Source organism: Strix aluco, chromosome 7 (assembly GCF_031877795.1).
Source record: "Strix aluco isolate bStrAlu1 chromosome 7, bStrAlu1.hap1, whole genome shotgun sequence".
NCBI classification, from domain to species: Eukaryota; Metazoa; Chordata; class Aves; order Strigiformes; family Strigidae; genus Strix; species Strix aluco.
Window position 1 is genome coordinate 28262947 of NC_133937.1, and position 13210 is coordinate 28276156.

General features: G+C 38.8%; 1 protein-coding gene across 1 annotated transcript in view; it reads left to right on the forward strand.

The window, feature by feature from the left end:
* The window catches only part of CFAP58 (cilia and flagella associated protein 58), a 60935-nt gene that overhangs the window by 8580 nt on the left and 39145 nt on the right, over window positions 1–13210 (forward strand). Inside the window, exons 4-9 of the mRNA XM_074830078.1 lie at window positions 1126–1282; window positions 3333–3527; window positions 5740–5877; window positions 8902–9061; window positions 10814–10896; window positions 12062–12253. Of these exons, the coding sequence (XP_074686179.1) occupies window positions 1126–1282; window positions 3333–3527; window positions 5740–5877; window positions 8902–9061; window positions 10814–10896; window positions 12062–12253 (925 nt within the window). The remainder of the gene's footprint in view (window positions 1–1125; window positions 1283–3332; window positions 3528–5739; window positions 5878–8901; window positions 9062–10813; window positions 10897–12061; window positions 12254–13210) is intronic.

A 13210-nucleotide genomic window follows, 5' to 3' on the forward strand; every position in this document is an offset into this window, starting at 1 on the left:
TCGAGATTGCTGATGGCTGGGCCAGCTGGTTCTGGCTTGAAATTTTCACACTGTGTAAGGTATTTATTTATATTATGCATTCAGGATATGTATGGGTCATGTTCATCTCCCCATGCACTGTGTATCCAGGCTGCATAAACAAGATTTGTGTCTGTGAGCAAGGCCTTTAGTGTGCTCAAACATTTCCCCTCCAAGGAATGTGCCAGCACATAAACCACCTGGATACATGAGAAAGCCACTCCTTCACTTTTAGTCCCTGAAATGTTCTGGAACTGTGTAACAGGTTTCCTTGGATCTAAAAGCTTGGTTATTAAGCCTTCTCCTAGTACAACTCTCCCTAAAGGCAGCTCTCTGGGGTTGTTTTTTGCATTTTCCTGCAAGAGCCAGGAGCCGTTACTTTGCCAAGACCTCACTCCTGCCATTTCCAGCTGCTGCCCAGGCTGCTGAGACTGGCCTACTCAGATTTTCTTCTTAAAGTTCCTTCTGTATTGCCCTCCAGTTCCGTGCTTAAATACTCTGTCTAGTGACAAGGCTGTGGGACTAGAGAACTCTTTTACAGGTTTTCAGCCCTGTAGGGCTGTAACCCTATAGTCTTTTAGAACTGTAAGGCTGGTTTTTAAGGTTGAGCTTGAACCCACACTGCTTGGGCTTTCTTTTGAATTGTAAATGTGTCCAAAGAGGGAGTCTGTTTTATTCTTACATTAGGTGACTGTAAGACATAACCTAACTAGGTGCCCAGTCAGGTAAGCTGCAGAGAAACTGCTTACAACAATGTAATATTTTTGGTCCCTGAGTAATTTTGCAATGAGTGGTGAAGAATTTTGTTCCCTGTTACCTTTTTGGAAAACTGAAGGTTTCTTCAAACCCATGAGGATGTGATATAACAAGAAAGAGTAATTTATTGGACTAGGTTAGCTTTTAAAGCTGCCTATGATGATGGTGACTACGATCACAGTAGATCGAGCATATAATTCAATTGACCAACAGAGCCTTAATCTAAGAGGAGTTTAAAATGAAGCAAATTACTTTTAAACTCCTGTTTCTCACAAAAGATCTTGTTCTGGCATAGGAAGAAGAACAGAAATGGCCTGTGACACTGCTTGACTATTATTTCCTTGCTTCCAGTATCCAGGATTTGCTAAAACTTAAAGAAGAGATAACAAAGGAGCGAGACCAACTGTTGTCAGAGGTCGTGAAGTTACGTCAAAGTCTAACTCAAGCCACAGAGCAGCAGCAGGATACAGAGAGGGCAAAAAATGAGGCAGATCAATCCATTATGCAGGTCTGTACAGATCACCGGGTGGTGATTTTAGGCTTTGTCCTGAACCATTCTCCACTGTTGCAATTGATCTCCATTGACTAGTATGCTACTACCTGTTCTTTCACATCTCAAACATTTTCAGGAGTGCTCAGAAATGAGTCTGTTGTGAACGATTTTTCTGTTTTTCTCTACTTCTATGCTATGTCTTTTGCAAAGTGTATTGTCATGTACCAGCTGCTTCCATAGCTCCTGAATGAGGCCAAGGTTCCTTTGCCTGAATCATAGTTACCTTTCATACTGGAGATGTGGGTTTTTTTGATAAATCCTTATGCCTCCAAAGAACCACTTAGAACACAGACCTGAAATGGAGATCCTAGGTCCCTTGCTGTTGGCAGTGGTTGTCATATGATGCCATACCATAATTTTTAAGAACATATCAAATTCTGACTTAAAAGCTAACTAGGCTATTTTCTCCCCTTTTTATGAGAAGCTTTTCCAGAATTCACTTATCTAATGGTTAGAGACCTCCTGCTTTCTTCTTCACACTGATGCCTGCCTACTGTTTTTCAGCTTAAATAATCTGTCACCTCACCAGTGTCTGTAGAGACCAGTCATATTCCATCTCAGCTTTACTTTTTTCTGTCTCCTCTTTAAGTTAGGTTCGCTGTTTTTCTGACCATCTGAGTAGACCTTCTTTACTGATCAACATGTATATCTTCCTTTAAATGTGTATAGCAGCTGGAGATACAGAAGGATCAATAGGATACCTACTGAATGGAGAGAAAGTAGAAAAGGATGGAAGATGGGAAACAGAACTCTGATACACCAAAATATAAAAGCATAATAATGAGGAATAAAAGAATTTAAAGCAGAATATAAATAGGGGCTGGAGCAAGACAACAGGAGAAAGAAAAAGCAGAGAAGAACACTTAGAAAAAGAACAGAGAAGAGATAGAGACAGCACTTAGCTTATAGTTTTTTATTAATCACAGATAGAAAAGTAATGATCAGCCTAGGTTTCATGCACAGAACTCATTTCTGTTTCTGAAGCAGATGGATGGGAATGTGTTACAAGAGAATATAAATCTTTGCTTTTCTGACAGCATTGTGGGCATGGGTGAAAAGAGAGAGAATTGAAACTCCCATCAAAACTTATTGAATCTTGCCAGCCTTAATCTTCTGATACTCACTTCATCAGCCCTTAAATTTATGGGATTGTTACAGCATTTGTAACCACCTCCCATATGAAATTATTCTCCACTTCAGACTGCTTAAATGACAATGTCTTTTTGAAGATCCTGTTGAAGATCCCTGTCAGTTCTAGCAACTTCTCATCTGTGGGCTCAGAGGATTAGGAATCTTTAAGCAAAGAACATATTTTAATTTTTGGTCCCTGGCTGAACTGAATATTTCCATGGGGATCAAGCCCCTGTGTCCCCTTTCGGCTGATTCTGCTCCATCATGTTTCTGGGGAGGGTGAGAGCAGAAGTCACGAGACAGTCTATTAAATATAAGAGAAAGCTCCTCAGAAAAGCTCCTGCAGAGGAGCTTTGAGAGCAGAAAGATTGAGAGCAGTTGTGAAAATGAACACTGGTCTGACATCTCTCTTCCGTTTAATGTCAGTGTAATGAGTGTTTCTGCTGGTGAGATAGAAAAATCAAAATAAAAAGCCTTGCAATACAACATCAAGCCCTAATTAGTTTTAATGCTGCATTCAGAAAGTACCACTTTCAAGTAGCTTACAACTAAAAATACATTTGTGCCACTGTATCTTGAGAGGAATGCTTTTGTGTCTGAACTGTATCAGACCCGTCTGTGTGGGTGAACTGACTGGTGCTTAACAAATTCTTGCCATGAATAAATAGGTTCCCTCGTGCAGGATTTTTTGTTCAACCACTAGAGAACATATTTACTTCTGAGAAGATCTGGCATATTCCATGTAGTAGCAGGGATAGGAGTATAGAAGCTGTTGTTTTCAAAATCAGTGATAGTAGAGGGAGAGGTGAGAGGCCTTGTTTTCCTGAATAAAAGGCAGCAGAACTTAAAACTTTTGTCTTCTCTATTATTATAGCTTCAGCAAGAAATCCAGCTGCATCAGAATGAGGCATCACGAGAGGCTCGAAAGAAGGAAAAAATGGAGAAGGACCTGAAAAATCTTCTAGCTGAAGTGGATAACAAGGAAGCTGAGATCAAGAATTTACAGCAACATATACAGAGGAACAAAGAGGAACAACTGAATATGGAACAGCATCTAAAAGACCAGAAGGTAGGGTACATGGCACACGGTATTCATGAGGTCTAAGATTAGGGTCAGATGTCAAAATAAGAAGAAAATGGATTTTCCTGAAGGGAGAGGGAGGGAGATTATTTTAATTCAATAATTTTGATAAATATTTATTTTAATATAAATACTACTTTACTAGTAAATAAATATGTAGAACTTGCTGTCAGATTTCACATAGATTTCCTCACAGAAATCAGTAGTGAGTTGCAATGATACTGTTAGAGAACATCTTTAAAATATCACAGCAAATGAGACAAAGGCTGTGAAGAGCATGGATGATCTAATGACAGTAACAGGAGGCTGCCGGGTTGGACTTCTGACGTATATTGCCAGTTTTGCCACTGATTGACTGTAGTGGCATTGGTGAAGTCATTTTACCTCCCACCCCTTCTTTCTTCTCTGTCACAATAATTTTTATCTACCTCTCAAGCCTGTGGAAGAGTTTCTGTGAAAGGGCAGAGAACTGTCTTCGTAAACCTTTTTGATTGATTTTCCCCATTCTGTTTCTAAAAACTTTATCTGGAAATGTCCTAACATAGTGTTCTGCAAGTGTTTGAATTTTCAGGTTTTCAGACCATTTCCCCTGACTTTGAGAAACTCTTAGAGAAGCAATTTCAGTAAATGGCAGGGGAGATCTCATCACTGTAAAACAGTCCTACCTCAAGGGAAACTTCTTTGGGAGTTGTGTGTATCTTGTAAATTTATGACTTTTATGGCTTTTTCTTCCCTTCAGGTCCCTGAATTTGTGAAGGTAGAGGTCTGTGACAATTTTTTGTCAACACAGAGTCTTAGTAAAATACTTCACATAAAGAGATACAGAAGAGACTTGATATTTCTCTGAATATCACTGATTTGATGCAGCTTTTGAGGGCAGCTCCATGATCTGACAGGACAATCACATTGTTTTTAAATAGGATATCTACAATTCCTGGTTTTGTTTCATTCTTCCTCCTCCTTTCTGTAGTCCCTTTCAACCTTTTTAAGCAAATATTTTAGGGGCATTCAATTGTCCAAACTATGCTGGAAACCAATAGTTCACATGAAGTGCTGTGCCAAGGCTAATTAACCAGACTACTGCACTGTCTTTGTTGCCTGTGCTAGCTTGAAGGTGTCTGTGGAGGCCCTGCATTGTCTTTTTCAAAAAGTCTGTCCAAAACACAGGCTATCCAACTGTGCAAGAGTCAGGGTAGAGATCTGCAAGAGAAGGTGACTCAGGCTATTGTTTCTCAACTTAATTGTAGTTGGCTGTGATGCCTGCTCTTATTCCTCTGAAATTTCTAGTAAAATATCCTTGCTTGCATGACAGTGAAGATGGTTTGATACAGCTATTATAGGCTTCATCTCACCCGTGCCCAAGTCTCAATAAAGAATTGCCTGAAAGACAGTGCTGTCCTGACATCTGCCACAGAAGAAACAGTATGCCTTGTTTTTACATTGTCTTTGCTTCTGCATGCATTCAGAAGAGGGAGATTCCACTTCTCTTCCTTTAATATTTGTTAAGGGCATAGTACATATTGACTTTGTCAGTTTATCACTCATTAATGCTTGAAGTGAAAAATATGATGGTTGTTCTTTCCTCACTTAAGGAGTAATATCTGTTAGAGGAAGTCCCATCAAGCAGAAGAAAAGACTGGCATCTCCAGTATTGAGGTATATGTTCTCCATAGAAACCATGAAACTGCTGTTCTGGGCTTTTGACTGAAGATAGAGAGGAAAATGGTTGTGTCCTGGTCTCAGCAACCCATGTACCCAGAGAAATGTTATCAGCATATTAATGTAGGATTTGCTTGCTAAGAAACAGAGCTCCCCTGCCCTCTGCTGATTGAAATAATTTGAATCTCAAACTCATTTTCAGTAATTATATGTAGCAAGTTGTGTTACGTGATGCTTGCCAAATGCCTAACAAGAAGTATAATATTTATCTACCACCTGCAAGAGAGACCTGCTAAGCTCCCAGAAAAAAAATGACACTGACTGTGTTATTCATTAGAAATTATCATTTCCCCTAGTCAATATGAACATGTATCATATTTCACATTAGTAATTTCATCAGCAATGAAGAGTGAGTTTTAAGCAGACAACAATCTGTAGCAACTTTTATCTCCTGGGGAGATGGAAGGTTCTATCTTCATGTATATGTAGATATTGTAATGAGATTAAAAAGAATTAATAGGATTGTTTTTTAATCTAACAGATCTTGAATGAAAAAGCTGGTAAGGAACTTGAGCAATTGCAGATGAGAAATAATAAGCTCATGCAAGAGAGTGAGCAGCACCGTGTGATGTTTAAAGAGGTGATGCAGGACATCCAGCAGAAGACAGCAGAACTGAAAGTAAGTACCAGAAGGTACACACATCCTATCAGCCATATGACTCTGATGGCAGTCTTACCACTTGGGACAGGGATGGCCTCGAGTTTTGTGCTGATAGTTCCCTAAGGGTAGTTTCGGAGGAAATCTGAGGAGTTTTTAGGAATAAATCTGGCTGTCACTGGATGCCATTCTTTCTGTGGCAGTACCATGATGCAGCCTCCAACTCTGTCACCTGACAGTGTAGTACCTGTCCTGTTGGAGGAGCTGTGTTTCATAAAACACATAGAATCATAGAATGAATCATAGAATGGTTTGGGTTAGAAGGGACCTTAAACATCACCTCGTTCCAACCCCCCTGCCATGGGCAGGGACACCTTCCACTAGACCAGGTTTCTCAAAGCCCCGTCCAACCTGGCCTTGAACACTGCCAGGGAGGGGGCAGCCACAGCTTCTCTGGGCAACCTGTTCCAGTGTCTCACCACCCTCACAGAGAAGGATTTCTTCCTTACATCTAATCTAGATCTACCTTCCTTCAGTTTAAAGCCATCACCCCTCGTTCTATCGTACATGCCCTTGTAAAAAGTCCCTCCCCATGTTTCCTGTAGCCCCCTTTAAGTACTGGAAAGCCACTGTAAGGTCTCCCTGGAGCCTTCTCTTCTTGAGACTGAACAGCCCCAACTCTCTCAGCCTGTTCTCATAAGGGAGGTGCTCCAGCCCCCCTGATGATCTTCGTGGCTTCCTCTGGACCCACTTGAGCAAGTCCATGTCTTTCTTAACGCTGGGGGCCCCAGAGCAGGACACAGGACTCCAGGTGGAGTCTCACAAGAGCAGAGTAGAGGGGGAGAATCACCTCCCTCAACCTGCTGGCCACACTTCTCTTGATACAGCCCAGGACATGATTTGCTTTCTGGGCTGCAAGCACACATTGCTGGCTCATACTCACTTTTTTGTCCACTAATACCCCAAAGTCCTTCTCTGCAGAGCTGCTGTCAATCCACTCATCTCCCAGCCTGCATTTGAGCTTGAGATTGCCCTGACCCATGTGCAGGACCTTGCACTTGTCCTTGTTGAACTTCATGAGGTTTGCACAGGCCCACCTCTCAAGCCTGTCAATAAACCAAAATGCTCAACAAATTGTGTTCATAAAGGATGCATGGTACTTTTGACAAGAATAAGGTCTTTTTTTTTTTTTTGATTGTGAGATCTTCAGATAAGAGCAATAACTTTCTTTCTTACAGTGATTAACATAATCTGAATGTTGCCAAAACCCACTGAAAAATGTTAATAAATTATAACGACAGCATCCTGGATAGCTTCCACTGTAGGGAGTTACTTCCAACAGTAAAATTTTCCGCCACAGTATCGATTGGGGAAGTTAAATATAAGTAACCAAGATGGTGTTTACTTTATGAGCTAAATGGTTTTCTTGACTGACTTTACATTGTTTAACAGTTGTTTTGTACTACTCCGAAGCAGGTGAGTTTCAGTTGGGGAAGGACTAAATGATTCCTGCACATGTTTTTTAGAGTACTTTGAGAGCATTTGTGATAAAGGGTAATGTATAAGTGTTAAATGTTATTACTCTGTCTACCATATCTTGCATTTTGTATCATCATTGCAGTTAAAACACTAAACATTAGAAAATTCAGGTAGAAAGTCACTATCTTATCAAGGTTTAGTCAAGTATAACCAATTCACCTAAATAAAAAGGTTGTTTGCCAATAGAGAGCTTTTTTTTTTTTAAAATGGGAACTGTTAGTCAGAATGATAAGAACTAACCACTAACAGATTAAAGCCTCTCTTCATAAGTAATATAATACAGATGATTCTGATTTGGACCCTTAATAGGCTGTATGGTAAGAGCTTGTTTTCTGTTGTATTTTGTTAGGCAGACTGGAGGATATTTTTCTTACCTATTTGAAAAACAGTCTTTTTCAGATTATCTGGTTTTATCACTACTTCTGGCAATACCATCATTGTTTAAAACTTTATGAACAATGTGTTCAAATGTGACTTACATTTGGGGCTCTAGAGTGTCAAAAGGAGGGTTTTGATTCTATGATCTTATCCTAACTTCAAGAAAAGTTGATGGAACTTGTAGTCACGCATGTGGACTTCTAGGAACAAAAAGATAGAAGATACTGCCCAGTTAGTAATTAAGCCAATTGCTAAAGCTTCTAAGAGCCCCAGTCATGACCTGAGATGCCTTTTTTGTAGACACAGTGCTTGCACTTTTATCCTGCAGTGTGCTGAGTGCCTCCACTATGGTACTGGGCAACCTGAGCTGGGAAAGTACTCATAAATCTCTTGAAGGTTATTGTCAGTAAGAATTGAGGAGATTCACGTCCTCCCAGAGGATACTCACATAGCAGGATTCACCATCTCACAGAATCAGTATCTGAGGCTGTAAGTGGAACACTGTAGTCTGTGATGGCTGTAAAACCTAACAGTGGCACTGAATTATGTGAGGAAGTTATATTTACTTCTTAAAAGGAAAAAGACTAATCTCTGTTGTGATTATTGGTTGTGTTTCCTGGTAACCAGTTATGCAGTGTTTTGATTGATTATTTTCTCCTCTGATTGTATGGCAAATGAGACGAACTCTACATTTTGCTTTTTCTTTAAAGCCATAGATTATAAAAGAGATGGGGATAACAGATACCTGCTATTAGGGACATGCAATCAGACCACACTACAAATATCTTTCTCATCACAGTCACTATCCTGAATACTTCAAAGGAAATTAGAGCTGCCAGTGTTTAATCTGCAGGACTAATTGGGTAGGACTGTGTGAGGTTTGCAGCTGGGGATTCTTTGACCATCTTCAGCTCTAAAGCATAAGATATGATTATCATTTTCCTTGCCCTAGCTGGCTTTGTTTATATTATTTTTAATATTTTTCAACTAGCTAATTATCTTCTGTCAGGTGACCGACAGCACTTACAACTTTTCTTCCTGAATTTCATGGAATAAGTATATACTAAGCACAGAGGCATTTTCTTTCTGTGGATACCTCTCTCCTCTTTCCTTGTTGCTGTTCTGTAGACCAGAGATGATGAAGTGACTCAGATGCGCCTTGAAATTTCAAAGCTGAACAAAGTAAGAGATGTTCTCCAGAATAAGCTGAGTGTTGCAGAGGAACAAAAAGTTAATGCAGGACATGAGAGTAACACCCTAAAAAATCAAATATCTGGACTGGAGAGAGGTAGGTGCCTAGCTGATGGTTGGATCTGTCTTCTGATTCATAATTTATTCATTCAGAGTATATCCTCCTGCTACAATCATTCTCCTTTAGCGTCTAGTGTGAGACTGCATAAATGACAGTTGAACTCTACAGCAGCATTTTCAAAACCTTGTTTTTAAACCTTACAAAGTTTTCATAATGTAACATATGTGGGGTGAAAATACAGCAGACATAACTGAACTTTGTGGTGGCCAATTTGTGCCATGTGACATAGTCGTCCCCAGTGCACATTCATTGCTCCTGCGCTGACCTGTGAGGGAGGAGCAATCTTAGAGCTTACTGAAATCAGACATGGTTGGGACACACTTTTTTTTCCTGCTTTGATTCTGCTAATAGTTACAGCCTGGAAATGCGTATGTGCAAGCGAGCTGATAAACTTATTTCTGGTATGTTTAGGAGTTCAGCTGGTCAGTGTGGATGCTATAGCTGACCAAGTATTGACTTTGACTTGCTAGTAGATCTGGAAAACTTTAAGAAAAACCTTTCAACGTTTTTGCCAAATGGAAATTTTGGAAGAAAATACCTTGGGTCTAACAAAATATTTTGTTTAACTTTAAAAAACAAATTTTGGGGTATTTCTGAGTATTTAAAATGACTTTATTTTTTTTTAACAGTAAAATGCAAAAAATTTTCAAAATCAAATATGCTTTGAAATAAAAAGAAACACATTTTCAAAGAGATTTTCAGAAAAAAACAGGTGGTTTTGGGTTTTTTTCCTAAAATAATATTATGAACTTGGCTAAATATTTGAGTTGATGAGACTTCACTTTTTGGGGCAGAAAAAAAACCCCTTTTCTATAAACTTCATTTAGTTCAGGTTGCTGTATACTGGCATAAATGCCTCTCCCTGCTCTTTCTTGTTTCTAGCTCATGTCCTGAAAAGACTACATATATGAGATATGAATCCTTCCATATAACTGTATTTATGGAAAGTTGTGTCTGTTTTTCATGCATCTCTGTGAGGGTGGAAGAGCTTTCCCAGAAGCATTTTGTTAGTAGTGCTTAAGGTCATGCTTAAGTCATCTGTACTAGAAAGGAGAGAGGAACTTAGGAAATTGAAGTCTATACTGGAATGCCTGAGAATGGCTACTAATAACATGTCTTTTTGTGATATTTGACACATATAGTACTCCAATGTACTGCTTTTTCTGAGTTGCAGTGTTAGTGTAGCAGGTTTTAATTAATTTTAAAATATAGTGAAAACATATGTCTTCAATTTTTAATATCTTTTTAATAGTATATATCCTGTGTTAATCTTGGCCTGTAGCAAGTAGTTTTAACTCCACTCAAGGCAGTAGAATCTCACTGCTTCAAAGGAGAACTGGATTTCACATAGAGAGGTTAGGATAATTGTGAAAGTCCCTGTTTTTGAAAGTGCCTCAATTTTTGGATGTTCACACTGAAGCTTCTTAGAAGGCTCTGATTTTCAGTGTGCTCCATGATTTCTGAAAATACAGCTTCTTTGTGGTATCTTGGTTTGAACACCCAAATATAATAAGTCCTCATATCATTAATTACTGTGCCTGAGTTTTAAGTACCCAAATAAGTATTAACATCATTAGCTGATACCTGAGGTTGCAAAACTTTGTCACAACTAATTGAACTGTTTGTGTAATGTTAAGGCTTTTTAAAAAGTTCACTAAGTTGTCTCTGCATTTTTAACAGCTGTACAGTTTGAACCCAGGATTTATTATCTTTCCTCCTTTTCTCTAGATTTGGAAGCTGCCAAAAAGCAGGCGAAGATTGACAAGAAAGCTGTAGATGAGCTTATGAGGGAAAGGGATATGCTAAGCAAGGTGAGTTTGCACTGATAATGCTGATAAACAGATCTCACAGTTTGAGAATGAAATGTCTGTAGTTTAAACACTCACAGCAATCCAGAAATGTTGTAGAATAAATAATAAGTAAAGCATTCAGATTTCCTTAAGCAGATGCTCACACTGCTTCTTTTCTGTGCATTGTAATAGTGTTAGTATCCATAAACACACAAAAGATTTCTAAGTTTTAACATATAAACCGTCAGGGAGTTCAAAAATGCTAAATGTGTTCACCTTTATTGCAAACCCGTTATTAGATATCCAAAGAGTTCATTACATCTGTGCTTTTACACTCTGTAGCATATGAATGTTAATATTAATGTAGGCAAACTAAGGCTTTGCTAGTAAAAGAACAAACTGAAATGCTGGTTGTTCTGCACCACGTAGCACCACGTAGCAGCTGGCAGGCTGTATTAATACTAATCCTTGCTTTTAGATCCATTTCTCATACTGATCGTTTTCCATCAGTCCAAGGTTCTTGTACTGCAGGATAGCATCTCATGTTTATGGGCATTCCTGAAGTGTAATCTAGTAAATTCAATGCTAAAAAATGATTTCTGAGGTGCTTTACTTGGTATAGATTCACTGTCCTGCGTCTTTAGCAGAGGCTCAGATTTGGCAGGTAACAAATATTTGTTTTGAATAGGGAAAGAAATTTCAAAGTGGGACCAGAAGGCTGATTTTGTAAAGATATCTTGGTGTTTTCTCTTTAATCCTTATGCATAATTTTAAACCAAGCTTGGTTAATTTCCAGTTTGAACTTGCTATTTAGGGAATGAGAAGGAAGGGTGTTTGGCTTTATTATTTATTTTACTGGCTATTTTCATGCTTTACAATCTATATGCCTTAAAGCTGGTAAGGTTTTTCCAGTCATTAGTTATATCCACTTGTAAACAATCCTATCCATTTTTTTTGTAATTCAGACACTAGTGTTTTAACTTCAGATCAGAAAAAGCACTATTCAGCAGCTCTGTTAGAGATTTTTTTTTAAAATCAGATTTGAGGCTCAAGTATTTCAACTGAACAAATTAGATAAGGGGTAATAACATTGGGAAGGTCATAATCCACTTAGAGAATGGCATGTTTTTGTCATAGTGGTGGCAGTGTTGCCTTCTCAGCTCAAGAGTCATTGTGTTCCATGTAGAACTTGGTCAAGGCTACCAGTGCCACTCAGAAGCAGATCAGTTTGGTGAAGCTCCATGAACAGTCAAAGAAGAACTTGGAAGGAGAAATTCAAAGTTATAAAAATGAAGCTCAGAAACAAAGGAAGATTATTTACCAATTGGAGAAGGAGAGAGATTGTTTCATCAATGATAGCAATGAGCTCAAACAAAAGGTAGGAACAGTGGTTCTTTCCTGTCTTACTCTCAGAACTGTAAAGATATTAATTTCCTAATGTGCCCGTGGGAGGAAGCTTACATCAGTGATATTCACACAGTTTACAAAGATTTCTCCTTGTCAGTGCATATTGCCTGCTACTGTTTCAGGTCTCTCTGGGGAAACCTCATCAATGGGTGTGTATTCCAAGAGAGACTTGGGTACAGTCATGTGTTTCTCTTATTCAGTGATCATTTGGGAAATGAAATGTGAGCTGGAGTTCAAACCAAGGCCTCTGACTTCTTATACCCGAGTCCCACAATTGAAACTGTCATATGCAGTTGGAAATTACTCTTTGATTGTTCTGTCTGATCTGCACAGGACCTTATCTTGCATACTACTAGTGTCCTCAAATTGAGGCCAGTGAGAGCTGACAGTGCTCGACATCTTTGTAAGAGACTTAACATTTTGAAGGATTACTCCCAATCTGTGAAAACATCCAAACATGTTCAAGCTAGTCTGAAAAACAGAAGTTTTCCAGGAACAGCTGCAGAGAAACACTGCACAAAATTGGTGTTTCTTGCTGCCCATTATTATGTACAACTTTAATCCTGACGGCATACTCAGGAACATGATTGTAACATGTTCCATTAATTGCTGAAGATCACATTGAAGGGCCCTCCCAGAAGCTCATTGATTTACTGGGATTATCTTTCAAACTGTTTCAACTCACAAGTTATTTGCTATCTTTTCACCTTAAAATTATCCTTTCCAACTTGATGTGACCAGGGGCTTTTAAATCATTTTTTGAATGGTATGTGCTCCCTTGTCTGGAATATCTTTTGTCATTTCCTTGGAATAATATTCCACGAAAGTGAGATTTGTCTTTGTTGCAATATTTTGCATCTTTCCCTCATAGTGCATTTCTAACAGTATAGGTATGAGTTAAGAATATTGTAAACAAGGGCCAGGCAGT